At 41.4% G+C, this 22923-nt stretch overlaps 3 protein-coding genes across 4 annotated transcripts in view; 2 read left to right on the top strand and 1 right to left on the bottom strand.

Annotated features, from left to right (window-relative positions):
- Positions 1-6524: 6524 nt before the first annotated feature.
- Positions 6525-22923, top strand: part of LOC122611923 (potassium voltage-gated channel protein Shaw-like) — a 35920-nt gene continuing 19521 nt past the window's right edge. For both annotated transcript variants that reach the window (XM_043785343.1, XM_043785342.1), the window contains exon 1: positions 6525-6568. In XM_043785343.1, the coding sequence (XP_043641278.1) occupies positions 6525-6568 (44 nt within the window). The remainder of the gene's footprint in view (positions 6569-22923) is intronic.
- Positions 15007-15955, top strand: LOC122611926 (28 kDa heat- and acid-stable phosphoprotein-like). Its single transcript, XM_043785346.1, has one exon. It carries the CDS (start codon positions 15215-15217, stop codon positions 15806-15808), a length of 594 nt encoding a protein of 197 aa, XP_043641281.1. The 5' UTR covers positions 15007-15214; the 3' UTR covers positions 15809-15955.
- Positions 18627-22720, bottom strand: LOC122611924 (aldehyde dehydrogenase, mitochondrial-like). The gene is made up of 4 exons (XM_043785344.1): positions 22479-22720; positions 20383-20531; positions 20216-20312; positions 18627-20079 (listed from the first exon to the last, which is right to left on the bottom strand). The coding sequence occupies exons 1-4, from the start codon at positions 22599-22601 to the stop codon at positions 18886-18888; spliced, it is 1563 nt and encodes a 520-aa protein (XP_043641279.1). The 5' UTR covers positions 22602-22720; the 3' UTR covers positions 18627-18885.

Below are 22923 nucleotides of genomic sequence, written 5' to 3'. Positions count from 1 at the left end.
GGAGCCGGGGGCCTGTCATCGACAACAGCTGCTGCTGCTGCTTTCATGTCTGTGACCTACTGACTTGTGTAGCCTACTTTCCGGGGCGCATTCCCACTCCTTTTTGCACGCTCCTGCGGAAGCTGCGCTTAATGACATCCACGGCCTTGCTGCATTTTTCCCGACCATCCAACCATCCCTCACCCGCCTCGAATTCTCTGGCACTGACGTTGACACAATTAAGAGCATGAAAAATACTTTGGAAATTTAATTAAACAGCCCGCCATTGACGTCACCACATAACCGAGTTCATCTTAAGTATGTGAACTGCTTGTCGTCCCGAGAAATGCGTTTTCACGCATCCAACTCCACGGCACTTGTCATTTGTCGTTTGTCGTTAGTCATGTGCTCGTGATCTCATCGATGTCTTTTGCGGTCTGATTGCCATTCCGCATGACTTAATGTTGCCTCGATAAGAATTCCCAGGTCTCCGAATGCTATTTGCACGGCTGGTTATACAAAATGTTAGAAATTGATAGGGCTGATAGCGAACGACAAGCAGCAATCATTTCTCAGATCATTGGAGTTACTGGGGGAGTTACGTAAAAATGTGACTAATAGTTTTTCCGTTCTTTTTTATGCTTTTGTACATTTTGTTTTTGTATTACGAAACAATTATAAAAAGCTATTGAACCTTGAAATTTAACAGGCAGGCTGCAATCAAACGCTGTGGTTTAGTTTGAATACATGTATGTTTGCCTAAGCCATAAAATGTGTTTTACATACAGCACAGCAGCAAAACACGGACTTGTGTAAACAATTTAACAAAATCCAATACACGAGTTTCGACAGAAAACAAATTATTTAACCTGAAATCTCGACACGTGATGCAACACACGTGTGTTCACAGAGCGGAGAAGTGGGCAGGCAAGTCCCTGCCAAAATGTAATTTAAGTCTGTGAAACATTTACTTTATGGAATAAAATGTACTGGCATGGGTGGTGGGTGTGTTTGCCTTGGGTTTGCAGGCAAACATGTTTGCTTTTAATTAAAGGCCAGCAGGGACATTCGTCGAGTTAGAAACAGGAGCAAAACTAAGCAAGATTTCGCCAGCCCAGGCAAATTGCCATATCCTGTGGGAATGTAATGAAATATTTTTCAATATACTCGAGATCCAGTGCGAGCAGATCTACTACACAACTACACAACTAGTGCAAACAAAAAATGGGTCGCGTATTTGTGCATCCTGCACTCACATTATTTATGTGAATTTCATATTCCATTATATGTGATAAGTGCTGAATGAAAAGCATGTAGTTCCTCAGACAGCCAATGCCGCTCGTCCTTACACTTTGGCTGGCTTAGTGCAAATATTTTTACATGTCCAACATCAAAAAGGGAGAAAATGTTCAGTTTTACGTATGCATTCAACACGGAATAACTGGGAAAAAGTAATGGTGGGGATTTTCAGAGAAAAGCAAGCATTAAAATGAGTTTCATACGTGTGCATATGTAAACTATTTCTGGGCCATCCTGTTGAAGCAGAACTCTGAGGCAGTTGAAGAGATTTTCAAAAGTTGTGCAAAACTAAAACACTGCCAAGTGGAGTCGGCCATAACTGCCAATGCGAGTTGACTGATGCGATGGTTTTCCACAAGGAAAGTAGCAGCAGAGTATGGCTGGGAAATCCAAAGGAAAACATAAATATCACTCTGTGCTGACAGCTGCTGCGGATGTCGATAATAAATCTTTTGGCTATGATTTCGTTTTTCTAGTTTTTTTAAAGTATTTCTCGATGAGTGCTCTGTGCGAAAACGTTGTACAACTGCATTTTCGTGGCTGTGAAAATTATTCTACAATTGATACATTTTTCATTTCGAGCAGCGCAAAAAGTGTTCTGAACGTTTTTGTTTTCTATTATTTATTAATAATTAGAAACGCGTTAGTTTTATGCTTACTTGTTATGTCTTTCTCTTGACACATCTTAGAAAATTAGGTGCATGTTTGATTCAAAGTTTACATTTAAAAGCTTGTATTCTTTAGTCGGCTTAAATTTGAGGATAAATGTAACATAAAAATGTGGTGTTGAAATAGAGAATGTATATCTAGACTTTCCTCGCCCTTTTCTCACTGCGTCTCTGGTCTAATTATTTATGCATCTGTCAAACATATTTCATATGCATAAGAGAATGGGCTCGGCTGGGGAGAATAACAAATGGCATAAATTACAATTCAATTTCTTATGGCCTATTATTTAATGCCTGACAGGGGGAGGATATCCCAAAAGCTGCCACGCCCACACCAGGCCTGCGTAGGCGTGGGGGGCGTGGTCCTGGAGAGCCATAAAGTTGGAGCTGCCGCCAAGTAGTAATCATATTTTCGGGACTAAAAGCAAGCAGCACAAGTAACACGTTGGGGATAATCCCATTCGGCACAGGCCAATGATTTCAAATGCGCTGCATGACGTTGCCACTCCCCTTTTTCTGCTTTTCCTCCGCCCCCGCCACCGCCTCGGCGTATTCATAATTCGATTTTTCACGATTTTCCCGAAAGTCCCTGCGATGTACATCTACTTGGGCGCCCCATTTGCTGAGTTGCTTTTTGCCTTGGCCAATGTTTTTGCGATTACGTGGGGTTCCTTTCCTTTTGTCCTCCAGGATATTGTGGAGCTGGTCAGACAAACGAATTATGTATTTCTTGCTATTATCATGGGCCAATGCTCTTTTTGCTTCAATGTCGGCTTATTGAGGCTCTCCTCTATTGTCCTGTGCGAGTCCTTGGAACCTTTGTTGTGACTTTCTTACACACAAAAAAAATATAGACTTTGCCTTAAGCTAGAATATCAATTTCAAAAGTAAGTTATTATTTTTATAGAGTTTTATAAAATTAAATGTATTTAAACTTAATTTAAATAAAAGTAAGTATATATTTCTTAAAAGAAATAAATTATATAACAGTGTGCTTTCGAATTGTGTTCAATCGTCTCTGTTTGATTTTTATACTTCTCCGTTTTAGTTCACAAACTTTTTAAAAACATTTTCACTTCAGCAAACTTTTGCTTGAAACTGATAAATAATGCATTTCAAGGCAGGCAGTCACAAACAATAAACTGAATCTAGATTGTTTGGCATTTGGCTGGATTCCGCCTGCAAGCAACCAAGTCAGATAGAGTTTTCCTTCTCATTTACAACAGTCATGTGCAATCAAGTTCCATATGCACTTGCCGAGGACAATATTGATTTTATAGTAGCTTGCACTATTTTTATAATATTAAATGTGCAATTGATGCCGACAAAAGTAAAGTAAACAAAACGCTAAAGCAAAGAAACTTGACACAAAAAACAACATAAATGTTTGTTTTATAAATGACACATTATTTTAGTAAATTAGTTTGATGCGTAGATGTGCGACAGCTCAGGAGCAGGGATTTCATCTTAAAGTCTTGAAGCTATTTTCCAATATCCGAGAAGGGAACGAGGTCCCCTGCTTTCGCAGAACTTTATGCTCGCCAACAACCCCCAATTTTGCCCCACTTTTGCCCGATTTTTGCCCCATTTTTGCCCCATTTTTGCACCATTTTTGCGCCATTTTTGACTCTTGGCTCTGGTTATTTCCGCTCCGGACAATTGGACAATGGCCGGACTGACCTTGTCCGCAGCAGTTTTCCCGCGACGCCGAAGAAGCCCGCTTCCTGGCCATTGATTTTCACCATCATCGCCATCAGGAGGAGCATCTCCCCGGCCCCTCGCATCCCTAATTTACAAGGAAAACGCAAAACGCAACTCGATTTATGGGTCTGTGTGTGTTGCCATTTTGCCATTTGCTGCACTCTTCATTTGCACATTATTTCGCTGCAGCGAAAGGGAAACGTTTTGTTTGACCCGAAACTTTTTCTATTTAGTTTCGCCGTAGTTTTGTTTTCAGCACAACTTTTCCTTTTACCTCCCCATTTCGTACTGACTGTTCTGATTTTTATTTTTTTCCAATTGCACTGTGGGCAGCATTGTTTCGGATTTTCTCTTTTTTTCCCCTCGCATTCAGATTCCGATTTAGATTCCGACTCAGAGTCAGCGTTATCTGCGTCCATTTCATTGCTCCATTTTCGTGTTTTTGTTTGGACGAGGTTGCTTTAACCATTGGGTTAATGTGGCGTATGAGTGACGTTGCGTTAATGCAATTGAAATGGATATTTTGTGTACTGCGAACATTCAATTTATTTTGGCCATTTATTCATATTAACATGCTTGTATAAGAGAAATTACCTTTTTCACAGGTAATTAAAATATTTTATAGTTTTTGGTTAAGGTTGTGGTTTTAAGTATATTACTGTAAAGCAGGTCTGAGGCTTCTTCAATAATCGAAATAAGACTTTGCTTATTAAATCTGCCGTAATTAATTCTATTGCGTTGTTAAAGATTATTAACATTCCCTTATATCCTTGTTTAAAATCAAGTAACCTAGCTTTATTTAACTCTTTGCCTTTCAATTGTTTGAAAATACAAGCGCCAAACAAATTTGACATCCCCGAAGGCGGTTAAACAAATCGCCTCCATCACAACACAAAATTGGCAAAAACTTATTATTCACTTTAACACACATTTGCACAGGAGACTCTAAGGGAAACAAGCAGGGGACTTGATAGGACCCATCCTCGAACATGCCGGGCCTCACTGAGCAAGTGATTGATTTTGGGGAGTCGGTGTATCCTTGGTCCTTGGTCCTTGGAGGCAGAGGCAGAGGCGGAGACAGCGAAGTGCCAGCAGCAGGCGGTGCAGCTGTGAAGTGGGAATATAAGAGGATGGGGAATGGGAGCTGGTGGATTGGGGAACAGGAGGCCAAAACGCAAAGACAAAGCGCGAACTGAAAGCACTCAACGATGAGGAGCTGCTCCTGTCAATCCTCGGCGGCGGCAGCCACTTAATGAATGGAAAGTCTCTCTAAACGCCGCCGAGATTGATGACGCACTTGATGCTGGCCCAGCTGCTCACTCGCAATCCCATTCCGACTGCAAGTCGTACTCCCTGTCGAGTGTCCTTTTTATATAGTCAGTCAGTTAGTCATCCAGTCAGTCAGTCAGTCATTCAGTCAGTCAGTCAGTCAGTCGGTCGGTTGATCGGTGGAGTGGTCTTGTCGCTACCTCTTCTCTGTTCCCTTGTCTCCATTCTGACTTTTGTGCGCTCGTCGCACTTAACCAACATTTTGTCATTTTGACAGCGAATACATGGCCCCAACTTCCTCCTTGCGAGTCCTGGCCCAAATGCTGCCTAAGTGCGGCCAAGTAAAAAATTTGCATACTCAGCCAAAGCGACTAACGGCGCAGTCACTATAGTCTATATATAAGATTTTTCAATGCAGGTCTGTCCTCTTATCTGGCCACATCATTTTGGCCATAAAACTGCCACAGTGATGGGGCGCAACGCTTTTCCTGATTTTCCCGAACCTTTCACTTTTCTTTGTGTTAATTTTGTGAATTTCACGGGGCTTTCAAGTGACGTTCGCAATCTGTATTTCAGGCTGAAGTGCTTAGTTGAGTTGAGTCTTTCATTTAATAATGTATTTCTTTATTACTGCAATTTAATATTTTCATGACTACATTTTACCAATGTATTGTATTTTTAATAAATTGTAATTGTATTGTATTGTATTTTTAATAAATTATAATAAGACACAGTAAAGGACTGGACGGTAAAGGAAAATGAAATTTTAATTAACCACAATTGATATGAAAATAATGAATAATATTATGATACTACCAAGGTGAAATGAAATACTCGAGGCTGGCAAATGAATTTGTTTAAGTGAAGCACCTTTGACATGTCTCAATTCAAAGCAAAATGTATAAAACTCAAATCATTTTGACTTTTCTGCAACTAAAATTCCAGTTAAAGCTTAAATCCTTGGCGAAGTACTTGAGAAATTCCGTGCAACAAAAATATGTAATTAAATTTGCGTTTATCAAAGGAAAATAGTTTCGATGCTGGCGCACTTTTGCGCAACTGGGATTATGCCTCAAGTATTTGCATGTACACAAAATGCATTTTACATATACATCAATTTGTGCGCGTGTGTGTGTCTTGAGGGCACACAACGCATTGCTGCACAAATATTAACCGAATCTCGGTATGCATTTTACTCTACTAAAGTCCTTGGGATCTATTTTGTTTCCTCTTTACTTACAGTCAAAGGACAACGAGGTGCCGTGGGCCAAAAGCGAAAAAGGACGATGGAAAGGGAAGCAAGGCAGTGCTAAAACCATAAACCAAAAAGAACAAACTCAGCTCTGAGTGCTAAAGAACCAGGAACTAGGTGAAAGTGCAACCTGAGCTTAGGTCTAATTAAAAAGAACTGCGCCGCAGGTACAGATTACTCATATGCCGTGTGGATCGCGAGTGCTTCAGTGTTCGTATATACAAAATACCTATTGGTGTGACAGCTTTTTGTAAAATTTAAAACATAAAACTTCAAGTTCTTGTTCGATTTGCTGGCGGGCCGTCGAAGAATTAGTTTGGCATGCGGCTGCTGTTGCCACAACTGTTGCATGCAACATGGATGGCGAAAATCGGATCATACTCAATGTAGGCGGAATAAGGTGAGTTTGATTAACCTGAGTTAAAAAGTTTTCAAAAGGCTTCAAATCCATTGCATAACAATCAACTGTAACTTTACCTTTGAACTTTAAGTACAACCTCAACTGTTTTAAACAAACACAAAAATATCAGAAATATTTGCTTACATGTAAACAAGTTATAAACGCTGTAGGGCTTCTCTGGAATATAACTAAAATCAATACGAATTTATTTTGTTTCAAGGTTTCTGGTATATGGGGCAATGGATGGGGGCATTGTGTATATTTATCTTAGGCATTGCCAAATCACGTAGCACATCCTGTTGATTTAATATATTCGCCATATTTGCCTAGTCGTAGAAACACACTAACATTCGATCCAATTTTGCGCACTTGGACCATCGATACGGTGTTTTTGTTTGTTGGACAGGATATTGGGCCAGGATAGTTCCCATGTATTTCCGTCATTATTTGGGCATTGTTGTGATTACGCCTGGCGAAACAATGGAAGCGATACGGACGCTGTTATCCTTGCCAACAATATGAAGGGGAAAAAATAAGAAAAAATAACAAAAAATAGGGCTAGTAAAGTTGTTCACAATTTGCGTTACAACAGGAAATGTTGACTCTTGTGTTTGTGTGTCATTCCGCTTCAGTGTGAGTTTCTGTATGTACTTTTATGTAAATAACTGTGCTGTGGCTTTGAGTTGTAAGCCCCATTATCAGCATCGTCATCGGGACCATCACCAGCAGCATCATCATCACCATCATCACCATCATCATCAACTTCATTTTCATGTGTGGCTGTGCTTTTTTGGGGATTTTTATACATATTTAAATGGCTGTACATATGAAATCCTCCCTCGACTTGGTCCCCTGTCTGCTTGAGCGCACTTTTCTGGCTGAGAGCATTTATCCAGCTGCAGATTTTCGGGCCTAGTTAATAATTTATGATGCCGTTAATGGGCAATGTGGGAGGGGCGATTAAGAGAAAAGTCCCAAGATATTATTCAGTTGCTTCGCTCGAATTCTTTCATTTCGGCAATTTAAAAGCACTTTTTCCACGTTTTCAATTACATTTATGGTACAGTAGTAAGCCTGTTTTTTCTCATCACTGAACAGCAGTGTTTTTGAAACCAGTTTAAACTTTACAAAGCGGGTTAATTTTATTGCTGGCAACATATTTTTACCGCTCGGTTAACCGCACTTTGCAAAATTAACAATGCAATTCCAATTGCATCGTAATCGTATACATTCTATTTCAATGGGTTTTTTTCCTCTACGAGTATAACCGCAGTTGAAGACCACAAAAAAGAGAATGAAATATCATCGGAAAGTACAAAATTGTGGCAAAATACATTCTTGCGTGGGTGAACAATCCACATTCAAATCCACCACGCCCATAAAGCAAAGCCATTAAATTGACATATTTCTTTAAAAAAAATATATATAAAATATACTGTGGCTTACAAAGAATCACTTGAATGTGGCGTCATCAGGCGGTTTGTGAGCAAAACACTGGAATACTGCACTTGTGTAGTAATTTAGTGCCTTTCAATAAGGGAAAAAACACATATTTACACATCTCTAATTCCACTTTTATAATTAAACAGAACAAAGCACTACAACATAAGAATTAGTAAAAAGCAAAGCGGAGAGAGCCAATTTACATATGCAGAGAGCACGTTATTGATTACATTTTTTTTCCCAGTGGACAGCTACAAAATCAGTCCCTTACTGCTGCAAAAAAAAAATAAAATATACGTAGTACGTACATAAATCTCAAACCGACATTTGCCATATAAATGGATGAAAGCTTTGGTTTCGGTCTCGCTTTAAGGACTGTGGAGACTGCAATAGCTGCGAACTGGGTGGAAAAGGGGGAGTTGTAATATGTCGCACTACTCGAATGCTTGTTTAAGTCCTGTCTGTGTTGCTGTGTGCGCGAGAATGTCTGTGTGTGTGTGTGGCATCCTTTTGGACCATACACACTTTTGTAGCATACTTATGCGGGCCAAGCAGGCTGACTGGCATCGCGCTGTCAGCTGGCCGACGTTTTTAGCACAAATAATACATACAAGCATTGCTCGTGTGAGCATTAAATAGAATACGTTGCAATGCGACTACATATGTATGTATATTTGGTCCTAAGCTGTTTGCTGTTTTCCCCAAGTTTCGCATTCAGACCCAAAGTTGTCACCTTAACGGGAACACCGAGAAAATGCGCTTAAAATACTTGTGGCTCAGCGAAGCGGGAAAGCAGGTTAAGTTCTGTCGGCTTATGCAAAACAAGTAATTTGCGAATCCCTGTTTGGAAATTCATCAAGGTGAGTGGCATATGATCCTTGTTAGGCACTGATAATCCACAGTCCATATTTCCATATTCGTGTGCAATCCAATTAGAGATGGTATTCAAATGAGGCTCTTGTTTGCAAATCAATAGCCATACCAATGTTACACATCAACTTAGTAGCTGGAAATGCAGCAGCTCATTTGGATAGTACAAATTTCATTGCAAGTGAAAATTAATAATTTCATTTTATTAACAAAGCGCGAGTAGTGGCAAAAATCTTTTATTGTGGCTAACAACATTAATAGAAGAGGGATTAAAGTATTATCTATTTGTGATATAATGTAAATATTTCCAGATTTTGTGATTCAGATTATTTTCTCCTTAATATTTGTATTAATTTTTTAATCTTTATTATATTCCATTTATTTAATTGCAGCTCAATTTAGTTATATATTTAATATTCAACAAAGTTATAAACTAACAATAGGCATTATTTCTTCTGGGGGATTGCTGGTATAAATACATATTGCTCCATCAACTTTAATCATGACTGGCATAAAAAGCTTTTTATTAAGCCCAATAATAATAATAAATTGTATGTATTCCGTCAAGTTCTCTGCGGCATCTGGATGTGTGATGATTATCATTGTGATTACGCGGCGTTTTCGGCCATAAAAGGAGAGAGGAGCAGATATTGTATGGGCACTGGCTTGGGAATTGCTCGCTTTAAGGATGGGCGACTCCCAGATCCTGCTGCTCATCAACGCAGACAATTGCGCACTGATTGTATCTTTGATTCACGCACACACACACACACACACACACGAGAGCAGAGGCACCCACACATTGGCAGTAAAGCTGCCACTGTGGTTGCCTTTCAACACAAATACATTATACTTAGTGCCGCTGGTTGTTTGTTTGTGATGCTGCGTATTTCCGCTGCCATTTTCTCCTCGCCATTGTCGGGACTTTCACTGCTTTCACTGCCTTCGCTGCCTTTGCTGCCCTCAAAAGCCCCCTGCAATCTCACGCCATTGTGTGCGAATTAAACGAAATGGCTAATGAAAAGTTTAACAGTCGATAAATAAGGCGGGCTGTGACATCAAACACCACAGGATCTGCTCTTGTCCTCTGAATAGAAGATAAATGTTGACTGATTCCCATTCGTTAACTTTCTTCTTAAAAGCTTTAATTTGTTTATAGGACTAAGCTAAATGGTTTGCAGATGCATTTTATTTTACAGAATTTTAAAATGAGGTTTAAAAGTTAAGTAAATCTAATAAATACTAAAAGCTCAGCTGAACCCGTAAAATAAACTGCTGCACTTTTGCCAAAGAAAGTTTATTTTCTGCATTTAATGTTTATTTTGAATGTAAATACTTTTTAAAATCTCTAAATAGAAAAAATGCAAAAGAACTGAATATTTATTTTAGATTAATTCCTGTAAAATTAAGTTGCAAAAGTTATTCGAGTGTAAAAATCTGCTTCTTATCCCTAGCAAAATCACATCTTTCTGATTCTAATTGGCCCATTAACTTCGATATCGCCTTGTTGGAATTACTTTTTAATTGCAATTAATGCCAAGAAAAATGTCTCATTGTCCCGCTGCTGCAGAGCGGAACAAATAAGTGGAAGGACGCTGTGGAGGATGACAAATTGCTGACAAGCATTCTGCGGCATTTGCTGCAGCACAATAAAAAAGCAAGAGAGTCAGCTGTGAAAAATGAATAAGTGAAGGCAGAAGTGAAATGCAAATGCTCGTGCCGGTTTTACTGCTCAAGTAGCCGCTTAGAGGCAAGTGCCAAAGACAATGGCCAAAAGCGAGTCCTTCTGCCTCACACACACACACTCACGCACAACCTAACACTAGGAATCAAAGGACCTGGTGCAGGAAAAGCGGTAAAAGCGGGAAAAGCTGGAAAAGCTGACAAAACCACAGCAAGCAACGAGAACAACAATTTAAAATCAACAGCTGCGCGTGTCCCAACACAAGAAGCATGGAAAAAGTTGAAGTAGCAACTCGAAATGCTTGCCATTCGCATTCTGTGCTCGCCTTTGTTTAAATAGCCAAGTTAAGGGGGCGTGGCTGGGCGGAAATGGCAAAGTAATAAATAAATTTCCTGCTCTTTTGCTGTTTTATGTTTGGACCGCTTTATTGCGGCTTCGTCTGCAGCGCCTAACGCTTCATTAACTTCTTGGCTTTTAATATACTCGGCCAGACCCGAAATTTCCGCCCTCCGCCCCCTTATCATCTGCCGCCCCCCTTCCCTCTTCCCCCTCCTTAATGCCCCATGCCACCCACTGGTGTTGTTGTCACTCAGCCAGGCGTTCATCGAGGTCTCCTGCTGACTGGCAGCGTCCACGAAATTGGAAAACATTTTTGGTTTCTTTATTTTGGTTTCTTTTTCGCTTGTTTTTGGCTGTTTTCTCTTTTTTTTCAAACTTCAGCGGAAAAAAGGGCCATAAAATAAATAAACACTGAAAAACGAAACGAAAACGAATACCGCCTACGGTCTGTACAATAACAAAAATACAAAAAAAGGCAGAAACCGCCACTTTAACCCTTTTGGGTGTCGAGGTGTGAGATTTAGTGACACTTTGGCTGGCGGGTATCTTTCGAGTGCCAGGCGCATTGGAAGAAGTTTTAAAGCGTCCAGGGTCATAAAGGTTTAAAGTTACTGCTTCATTTACTGTGGGAGGAATATTGAAAAGTGTTTTCAGTTTTGCTTAAATCTAAAGCTTATTTATTCAAGCTACTTCATATACATACGTAGTTGTTGTCAGCAAATGTAAATAAAATCACTGGTAATATCATTTTCATTGCAAAACACAAAATTCTTGAACGTCAATATTGCAAATAATAGTTCTCATGTGAAATAGCTTAAAATGGGATTGTTTGGGTTATCAAGAAATCTTATTGACTTAGTTCCCAACCATTTAAAATGTAATACTTTGCATATCCTTCTTTCTCAACATTTTAAAGCTCACTTCAACTACACTCATTCAATTTGCCTAAGTTTCTCTAGGAGATTCAGCCATCCCAAAGTTGTGAAAGTTGTTTTGAAGTTAAATAAACTATATAAACTGAGACTGAATTCAGTGGCTCGACTGAAGAACTAACAAAAGGCAAAGAAACCAGCTCAACTCATGGGTTAACTCCGTTGCGCGTGCATTCGAATGTGTGTATGCGAGTGTGTTTGTGTGAGTGTGTGTGCGTGTGTGTGTGTGTGCGTACTCGAGTGCGTTGAATGGTGTGTTTATATGCGGGGAACAATTTTTTAACCCAGAACAAAACAACGACAGCAAGGAAGACCGAGCTCAAAAAATGAACAGAACCACAAAATCATATTGTAAGCCTTGTCAGCTGGCACACGCTTAGAAGCACGCAGTCCTGCAGAGAAAGAAAAAAGATGGACCTTTAAATGGAAACCAAAATGAAATGAAGTTGTATGGCTCTGAAAATATTTTGTTATTCAAATATTTGGATTCAAAGTGCAACTCAGGTATTAAACTATTTAAAATAATTTTGGCAACCCAACAAAATTACATAAATTTATTATATATATTGATATTAATATATAGATATTGATTTGATTTTATTCTTTTTATAATATACAATTCAATGCAAAAATATTTATTTAAAAAAAAATGTTCGACCTGGTTTTTTATTTATGTTTCAACAGAAAATCGATGTATTTTGTTAAGGCAAAATGTGTTGTTAGTTGTGAAGATAGATGCTATTTTTCCGAGTGCACACATGCGAGTGCGAGTATCTCTAGCTATTTCTATGCGTCCTTGTGCGAGGACGTTTCCGCTTCCCCCGCCCCCTCGTGTGTTATGCGTGTGTTATTTTAACAGCAATTTTAATGAAGCGCGAAACCGTTGAAATACAATTTGTAAAGCTGAGGGGCGGCGGTGGATAAGGATGCGGCAGTGGGAGCGGAAAAACAAACTCAGAAATGTTTGTGCAAAGTAAAAGGAAGGGGGGAATGGGAGGGGAATATCTGTTTGGGCCAGGTCTTTTTCAGCCGCCAAATAAAAATGGCTTGCAAACGCGTTTTGGCTTGGGCCCTTGTGTTACTTTGTGACTCGCGAACGCGTTTTGTTCGCGAGTTTGTGCGAGTTAATTAAAAAGGGTTTTACAATCAGCGCACAAAGGTCTCCCCGGGGGCTGGGGCCATCCGTTGGCAAAGGAGAAAGTCTTCATATATTTCAATGTAATTTCGCCTAGGTCATGGGGGGCATTAGGAGTTATGGCTAAATTTGTTTTGTCGGCAGTCCCTTCATAAAGAACGCCAGGCCGTTGCTATACTTTCAACTTAAGCTTTTCGGGAACGTTTCTAGCTGCTTTATTGGGCAGAGCAAAATAAGCCATTTTAAGGCTATTATTTCACTGTACTTAAACGAGGCTTAAACGCAATTTCGTATTTAATGGAAAGCTACGTACGTATCATACTAACAGCTAATCGTATCTTTAAAAATAAACTAGAACTCTACGAGTAACGTGTATAACAATAACTACTCAATATTTTCTATTAGTTGGTTTTTATTGCTGGACATAAAACTGGTGCAGTATAAAATGCTTTAGATTTAGTTGGCCAATTTAAGTTCGACTTTAAAGCGTGCCATAAATACTTTTGCGGATTCTAAGTGGTTTCTGCTTGAGTTTCGCAAACAAAAAAGTGTTGTTCCTTTGAAGCAGCGCTGCTGTCGTTGTTGTTGGCGTACTCGAGCTAGCAAAGGACATTATTCCTTCCACGTTATCGCTCATTTTTGCCTCCATTTAAAACCCGAGCGTTGTTTGCTTTGTGTTGGCCATGTTAGCTGTTCTTAGCGTCTAGTGCATCGCGGCTGCCTGGGCAAATATTTGAGCAAGTTAATAGCCAGGAGCAATGGCGATGGCGATGGCGATGTTGATGGTGATGCACTGCCTGGCAACTCATCAGCCTCGCCATCCTCGCCAGCGTCTCGTCTGGCATTTGTGGCGCCCCCGGCATGCCCAGAAGATGCCGAGCGGAGTGGGTTACGGCCCAAATGGGGTATGTGAACATAAGCGTGTTCGCTGAATATGGGGTGGAAAGGGGTACCACCACCAGCCCATCATCAATGGCTCTTCTCACGCCAATGCGCAATACACTTCCACTTTATGCACATTTCCGGACTAGCGCGGCCAACAAAAAATGGGTGATGGGGCCACAGACAGAGGGAAACGAGCCAAATGCCATTCTCCAGTGCTCGGACATCTAGGTACCTGGTAGATGCCATTAACCCAATGACATAATTCAAACAAAACAGTAACTATATGGAAAACAGTTTAAAAGAACACGTGCCTTTGGTAGAAATGCAAACTATGGAAATTTACTCATGATGATATTATTTTTTATAAAAATTATATATCACTTGTCAAAATCCAAAGATGTTGTGCATAACTTGGTGAACTTCCGATTTCTTTACTTTTTCACAAACTTGCCACTCTTTCAGAGCAAAGCAAGTGTTTGAGATGCCTTGTCAACTGACGATTACAGGGTACACTGATGTTGCCGCCCTCGTGTGCGACATGTGTAACGGGGGGCGTGGCCAGGAGAAGGACACGGAAATGGCATTGCATTCGGCAAACAACAAAAGGCCTGCAACAGTCGGCGAGTTCTTAGAACCAGACGAGCTGGTTGTCGAGCAGTCGGATGATGTGTGGCAACGTTTCCATTTGAAGTGGCATCAAAGCCATCATCGTTTTCACTTTTGTTGCAGCGATGGAAACTGCTGCAACTGCTGCTGCTGCTGCTACAGCTGTCGTTGCAACAGAATGTTGCTGGTGTGGCAGGATTACAAAGTTCCACCTTATTGACTGCAACAGCATTTTTGCGAATTTTTGCGCATTTTCACGCTATTGCCGTGGATGGCGTGAAAATCGATGGCATCTGCGGCGAGCAAATCCGACAAATGCGGGTTACAATGAATTTTTAATTACTGGCTTGATTTGGGCAGTGGATGAGGTCAATTAAGAGGCTTAAAATAAAATAACCAATCAATATTGATGCAGACACGTTTCAGCTATTTTTAACTGTACATCTCAATTCATTTTCAATTATAGTTCCTTTCTCTAGAAGTGTAAAAATATAGAAAAGCAACGCTTGACTTTTGATTCAAAGCATTTCTAAACTGACAGCCAGTAAAGCAACAAAGTGCCATTGAAATTTTATTTTCAAGCTGAAATTATTACATTTCTAACGAATTTTTGCAAAAAGTGTTTTTTGGCAAGTGATTTAATTAAGATTAAGATTCAACGAGCTAAAAGATTTAGTTGCCTTTTGCAAGGAGCAGCAGGACATACATATACCTAAGATAAACAGGATACATAGGAAATCGATAGCATCATCATGCCACGAGGAAAGTTCGTGAACTACAAGGGTCGCACTCGCCAATTCACTTCGCCCGAGGAACTGCAGCAGGACTCGGAGGACGACAGCGACCAGGTCAGCGGCTCTGGGTCGGATGGCGAAGATCAAGAGGCAGCCGTCGTCGGTGGAGCCAGTTCATCATCCTCCATTGCGAAGAATCGCCACTTGCAAAAAGCTACTCGCAATCAGAAGATCACTTCAGCTGCGGACGCTGAAGGGGCCAGTTCTTCCGAGGAACGCGAAGCGGAATCTCGTGATGCCAAAAAGGGCGTGGCCTCACTCATCGAAATCGAGAATCCCAACCGGGTGGCCAAGAAGGGTCCACAAAAGGTGCCCACCATTGTGCTCGATCAATCCAAGCCGGGGCTATCACGCCGCGGTCGAGATTCGGCCAAGGATCAGAGTGCGCGACAGCGTTACGAGAAACTCCATACCGCTGGTAAAACCACCGAGGCTAGGGCCGACTTGGCCAGACTGGCTCTGATCCGGCAGCAACGCGAGGAAACCGCCGCCAGGCGGGCGGCGGAGAAGAAGGCAGCCGATATGGTCACCAAGAAGCCGTTTGCCAAGTAGAGAATCCATTCCTTTAAACCTTTTCTTCCCCAAACGGCAATAAGCCATAATAAGACATTTTGAAACATTTAAAACTACCGCAAAAATCATTTTAAGCAAGGGGCAGCAATTATTTTAGAATAAATAACCGCTAACAAGCAGTCAAAATTATTTAAGTTTTCTTTTGTAACTACAAATTCTAACAAAGTAAACCCACTAGTATATTATATATGTAAATATGTAATATATTTAGAAATCAATGTAATTTGGAGCGACTTCGTACTTACTTATTCCTACCCTTCATTTGTAGGGTGTAAGGTTATATTAGCTAGTCTACTAATGCATTCTATCATGTCACCTTTGGATATTTATTTATTTTCTACATTATATTCCTATTCGACTAGACCTTATTGCATTCAGCGTATTTCCACCAGCTATCCCTTTTAAGCCCACTGTGCGTAAATCGCATTATGGCCATAGAATGTGTCTGTGAGAGCATTTAGCCCGCTTAACGGAGGTAATAGGCCAACAACGAAGGGAAATTGCATGGTTGACACAGGGAGGGGTTGCGGGGAGGATGGGGGGGAAGAGGGCTTTGGGGCAAAATGCTGACACATCTGGCCTGAAACTGGATCGTTGGCACTTTATTGGGTTAAGTGCGATGCAATTGCGTGGCTGAGTGAGTTGAACGCAATTTGATTTTTCACTTATGGGTACTTGCGATTTCCCAGCGATATGCGAGCGTTTTTTAAATCGCGTCCAACGGAAAATATTCGTTGCATAATTTTGGGCTGTGCGAGTTTAAGTTACCACCGAACATTTTAGAACTTGTTTACAGTGCTAATCAATGTTACGGTTTTTGTACACGCTGTATTCGCCTTTTTGTTAGCCATTGGAATGTTTTTGCTATTTTCCCAGTTGGCTTATCTGCGCCGTCCATGGCCTTTTCGGACTAATGATCAAAGCGCTGGCATCTCTACGATGTCCCACTGGGAGTTGTTACTTTTCTTCTAGTATTTTCCCCTTTTTCCTTTGACAGCCCTTGGCCACTGAACATCACAATGTAATCGAGTGGAGACACAGCGATAAAGTTAAATGGCAGGGCCGCAAAAAAAATGCCTGCAAATTGGCCAATGTGGCGGATACTTGTTTTTTTTTGGGTCCGCTCTTTTGGCGGCTTTCGCTGTGGAGTTTCTTGTGCTGAATTATAGTTTTGGCGAGGCAGGTTAATTAAAGTATGGCTGTAGTTTACAACATGCCTGGTGAAAAACGATTTTCAATTATGTTCCGCACTCGAGCCTGAACTAAGAACTACAACGCTCGAGCGCACCTGTGCACGCGCCTCAATGCGCACGGCTGCGCTTTTGGCAATCATCATTCCTTCTCCATATCCTTTCCCGCATATCCTTCCCGCAGCCACCCGCCTCCTAACTATAGTCCTGTGCCGGCCCTGTTAGTGGGCCCTTTTCCGAGTTGGCCACCTGCCATTTTCGGGGTATTAAAATTGCCCATGGATCATTTGCAATTTTAACAGTTTTTCCAGTCTCTCCCTTGTGATTTTTTTTTGTTCTATACCCGAATATGTATGAATGGCTGCCATCAAGCGAAAATCAATTTAAAATATCTGGTGCAGGGAGCCAAAATACTGAATACAAGTGGTAAAATAAAATAATTGCGTATACGCCGTGGGGGCTTAGTGATTTTTGCTGGTTTTTTGTTCAATACGAAAAGGTGGCACAAATCGAATTAGGTTTGAAGCGCCGGCAAACGGAATGCAAAATACATTTTTGTTTTGCATTAGTTGGCACTCGACGGTAAATACAAACTGATATGAAATATTCAACCTCATAATTCATACACACTTCGAATTATCCAGTTAAATTGCATACACGCTTTAAAATTAGCAGTTAAGTTGAATACCATTTATAAAATTCATTATAATCACATTAAGTGTGAGTTAAGTGAGAAAGGAACGCCAAATAAATTCTTTTAGCAACGACGACAACTTCAATAATTAAATTGTTCACATTCACAAATCCCGTCATAGAGTTGTGATGTAAATATTTAGATTCCCCGCTTTTTCAGCAAATAACTCTTTGCACTTTGGCCTTTGGTCATCACAAGAATTGAAATACAAATTTTAAATAAATTGCATACAAATGCGCTTATTCAATTTCGAAAACAACAAAGTGGAAAATAAGAGAACAAGTTTTCCACTAACCGCAAAGCACTTGACACGCTCAGCTGCTGTCCAATCTAATGGACAACTTTTTCCATTTTTTGCTTTTGGCCATGATGTCGGATGAAAAACGACCCGATGTGTCTGTGTAACTGCGAGTGTGTCCTGATATGTGAGTCTAAGTCCCTCAGAAATCCACACACACGCAGATACAGATACAAATACAAACACAGGCACTCGGAGCTAAAACAAAACGATGGAAAATGCCAATAAATGCAAATAAATGTAAGCTTATTTCTCCTAGATGGACGAGCTAGTTCCCTGAGCTCCGTGTGCTGGCTGCTCACTTCATCCACTTGCTCTTGGCTCTATGCTAAAACAATCAATGTTTCGTGCAGTGTAAGCTGCGAGGAAGTATCTGTGCGCTTGTTTGTTTGTCCTATCTCGTTGTTGTGGGATAAGCAAAATAATGACATTCAGTTCAGAGTGTGCTATAAACAAAGCCAAGGATCTATTGGCAAACACTGGAATTACACATAAAACTCTATAGGACAAAGGGGAGCACGGAAAGAACGTAAATAAAACAACTGTCGAATTGTCAGACCTGTGCCCTGTACTGCTTTATAGCTGCATTGCATACTAAATAAGAATCATGTAAACTTTATTTTAAAACTACACGTTTCGCAAAATCTTTATTTCAAATTAGAAATGTACACTTAAACAGAATTAACCGAATGGAAAAAATACAAAAACTGGCCGTGGGCAAGTATATCAAACAGATGTATGTATTTAAAACTATGTGCATATAGAGATGTAGATTGTAGATGTGAGCAGTAGATTATCGCCGGCATTTAGATCACCTAAACAGGGCGAACCATTTTAAGCTTCCCTCTTGGAGGAAATATCTGTCCGGTCCTTTCTAGGAGTTCTTCTGGGCCACCTTGACGATGACGCTCTTGACCTCCGTGTAGTTGGACAGAGCGTACTCTCCGTTCTCACGTCCATGGCCGGACATTTTGTAGCCACCGAATGGAGCCTGGGCGGGGAGGACGTTGTAGGTGTTCACCCACACCATACCGGCACGCAGGCCACCCACAATGTAGTTGGCCTTGTCCAGATCCTTGGTGAAGACGGCGGCGGCCAATCCGTACTCGGAGTTGTTGGCCCGCTCGATGACCTCATCCAGCTTCTTGAAGCGGATCAGCTGCTGGACCGGTCCAAAGATCTCCTCCCTGGCAATGGTCATGTCATCCTGGACATCGGCAAACACCGTGGGCTGGATGAAGTAGCCGGGCAGATCATCTTGGCGACTGCCACCGGCGACCAACTTGGCGCCCTGCTTCTTGCCTGTTTTGATCATTCCGAGGATCTTCTCCATCTGCTCCTCGTTCACCTGAGGACCCTGCTCAGTGTTCTGATCGAAGGGATTGCCCACGGTGCGCTTCTTAGCCCGCTCCGCACTGCGCTCCACAAACTCATCGTAGATCTTGTCCTCCACGAAGGTACGAGATCCCGCACAGCAGCACTGGCCCATGTTAAAGAACAGGCCAAAGTGGGCCGTCTCGACGGCGTAGTCCAGATCGGTGTCAGCCAGAATAATGTTGGGCGACTTGCCTCCCAACTCCAGTGTCACGCGCTTCAGGTTGGTATTTCCGGATGCGAGCTGGATAAGCTTGCCCACATCGGTGGAACCGGTGAAGGCCACCTTATCCACGTCGCTGTGGTTAGCCAAGGCAGCGCCAGCACCTCCAAATCCGGGAACCACATTGACCACACCCTCCGGGAAGCCAGCCTCCTTCACCAACTGGGCAATGTACAGGGCAGTCAAGCTGGTCTGCTCGGCGGGCTTCAGCACAATGGTGTTGCCGGTGGCCAGAGCGGGACCCAGTTTCCAGGCCATCATCAGGATGGGGAAGTTCCAGGGAATGATCTGGCCGCACACGCCCACGGGCTCGTGGCGGGTGTAAGTGAAGAATTCTCCGTCCATGGGAATGGTCTTGCCATGGTTCTTGTCCGCCCATCCAGCGAAGTAGCGCAGGTTCTTGATGGCAGTCGGGAGATCCACGTTGTAGGACATGCTGTAGGGCTTGCCGTTGTCGAGGGTCTCCAGACTCTGTAGGGAAATCGAAATTAAATTGAAAATGAAAGTATGTATAAACTATCTTAAGATTCTTATCTTCAAAGGTCTTGAATACTTTTAATTTATGTTTTATAATCTCATGTCTGACCATGTAGTCCTTGATACTTACGGCAAGATAAACCTGATCGCGCTCCATGAGATCAGCCAGGCGGTAGAGAAGGCGGCCCCGCTCCGAGGCATCCATGCGACGCCATGGGGATCCCAATCTGGTGGTTGATTATGAAGTGCTCATTAGTACACACAATATATGTATTTATGACCGAATTTCACACTCACTTGAATGCATTGCGGGCAGCCTGGACGGCAAGATCGATATCGTCCTTATCACCACACTGGATTTCGGCGATGGCCTGCTCCGTGGTGGGGTTGATGGTTTCGAATGTTTTGGACGACTTGCTCTTGTGCCACTCGTTGTTGATGAACACCTGCAATAAATGGTTAACAACTTCATTTAGCGCCATATCACATCGGCAATCTCCTATATTGAATTCATTTGTATTTTACATCGTTTCGTTGGATTGACAAACAAGCAGCCGCTCCTCTAAATGATAAGCACTTGACTGCTGTTATTTGTTATTATTGTTATTATTGGCTGCCGTGCGTGTTGTTCCTCTATCGCAATCGGCTGATTGTTCAGTTTGCATGACTACCTGTATCTGACAATCCCCCATCCCGGGTAATCTGAAACGTTTACCGGCTAACTGATTAAGATTGAAATGAAGTGAGCCCTCATCAACCCCCCTTCTCACGTCATCGTATTTAATACTACATTTTATATTCTCTATGGTTTTTATTTTTGCATACATCTGCCTTGAATTTCACAATGTGCTTGCGAATTTAAAACTTTCCACCAGACATAGCAAAATATAAACATAGCGATGACACGTGTGCTCAGTTTTTGGGGGTTTGGCTAGACGATTAGACTGGTTCGATGAGGGAAGGCCAACTTATAAGTGTGCCATCTTATCTGCTCCACTAAAGACTCCCAAAATAATAGGGCAGCCGCTGATAAGAAGTGGAAACTGCCTATGGCAACAAATACAATTCGATAAATCAAGTGATTAGAACGCTTGTGGGGAGCCATACATTATGGGCTGAAATTCCTTGTTATGAAAGCAGATTTTCAGATTCTGGCAAACTAAAAAGGTTGCATAATGTGCAATTCACTGAAAATAAACATACATATGTATGCTCAACTCAGGTAAAGGCTAAAAAAAAATCGTCTTATTTAAGGATTTATTTCTTTGAAATATTAATATATATGAAATGGTGTATGTGATGTATGATATGATTTTTAAAATAATAATAATATATTTTCAACATGTGTCTTAGTTACTTACAATATTGGTGGTTTTATTTTCTGAGAAACCTAAACCACTAAGAACTATTTAAAGCAAATTTAAGTACGTCGTAAGATTGTATTTTTGTATAAGTAGAAAATAATGATTTTTATCGTTTTGAAGATACTATACAAACTATGTATGTATGTATTAGTTTATTTATTTATTTATTTCTGTCAATTTATAATTTATATACGAACTGCATATGAAATTACCTCCAGCTAAATAAACTGCTCTAATTTCGTTGGATCCCAGTGAACATCTGGACAAAAACCGCATTTGGCTCGCTGCCTAACCGCAATGCTCTCTCAATTAATGCGAACGAACGCTAGTTTTAATTGGTGACACTAAAGATAAAAACCAACAAAAAATGCCAATCGTAAAATTTATGCAAATTTCCCCAGAGAAGAATTGAAAGCGCGAGGCGATGAGAAGAATAAATGATGAGAATTTGCGGCAAACAATTTTTGTTTTGCGTGTGCGAGCGCCACTGACGTAACAAAGAAACTGCGGGGAATGGCAAACAACGAGAGGCAGCAGCAGAAACAACAACAAATATAGCCGGCGAACTAGGTACATGTGCAGTTGTTGTTGCTTTTTTCGATATCGCATGTGTATATTTCTTTTGGTCGCCGGTCTTTCGATTCGCTTAGGCAGCCTAATCCCCTACAATTCCCTGCAATCCCCTACATCTGGCGATAAACATTTGGTGTACGTGATCTGAATGCGGTGAGACTCGCTGTTCGCTGCTCGCGTTTCGCTGATTTGCCAATTTCTTTTCGTTAAATCCGAAGAGGGAGGGGACTGAGGAGAACTGGAGAACCTAAAAACTGGATTCGCATATGTAGGGTATTCGAGGTGGGGCTCTGGCGCCGATAACAGCTGCAGTTGTCCGCGCCTCAAGGTCAACTCAAAAACAAGTCAAATGCTCACTATTGAGTTCCTGTTCGAGTTCAGTTCTTCGCTCAGATTGCAAGTGCGATTGTAGTGCTTTTCACTTTTCATTCTTTCTGGAGTTGGGTTAGGACTTACCCCTGTGTAGAGGATATCGGGCTGAGTCTGCGGCTGCGGGAGGGAGGAGTAGTTCGCAACAGCTGCTGCGAAGTTCTTCGTTTGGGAACGCAGCAGGGCACCGGTCTTCAAAACGCGCAGCATTTTGAACAGATCTTTTTGTACTTTTCCGGACTGAAGAGCGAGAGGGGGGAAAGTATCGAAGAACGCAAAACTAGAACTGCGTCTTAATTGCTCAGCGGTCGTCGCGCAACTGAATCGGTTTCGTAGCTTTGCCGCTCGCGAAAACTACGTAGGACTACTTCAAGCGTCTAGAGGGGAATCGCGCCACGCCGCCAGTGCTGTCACAATAACATAGCCAGAAATAGCTAGGTGCACTCCTATCTCTAAGATCTTCGCCTGATAGCAGCAGAATACTGAAGAATTTGGAAATTTAGACCGAAAAGTTATTTAGTTTTTTAATTTA

This window comes from Drosophila teissieri, chromosome 2L (genome assembly GCF_016746235.2).
Source record: "Drosophila teissieri strain GT53w chromosome 2L, Prin_Dtei_1.1, whole genome shotgun sequence".
Lineage (NCBI taxonomy): Eukaryota > Metazoa > Arthropoda > Insecta > Diptera > Drosophilidae > Drosophila > Drosophila teissieri.
The sequence above is the reverse complement of the archived record's forward strand: the minus strand, read 5'-3'. Positions and strand labels throughout refer to the sequence as shown.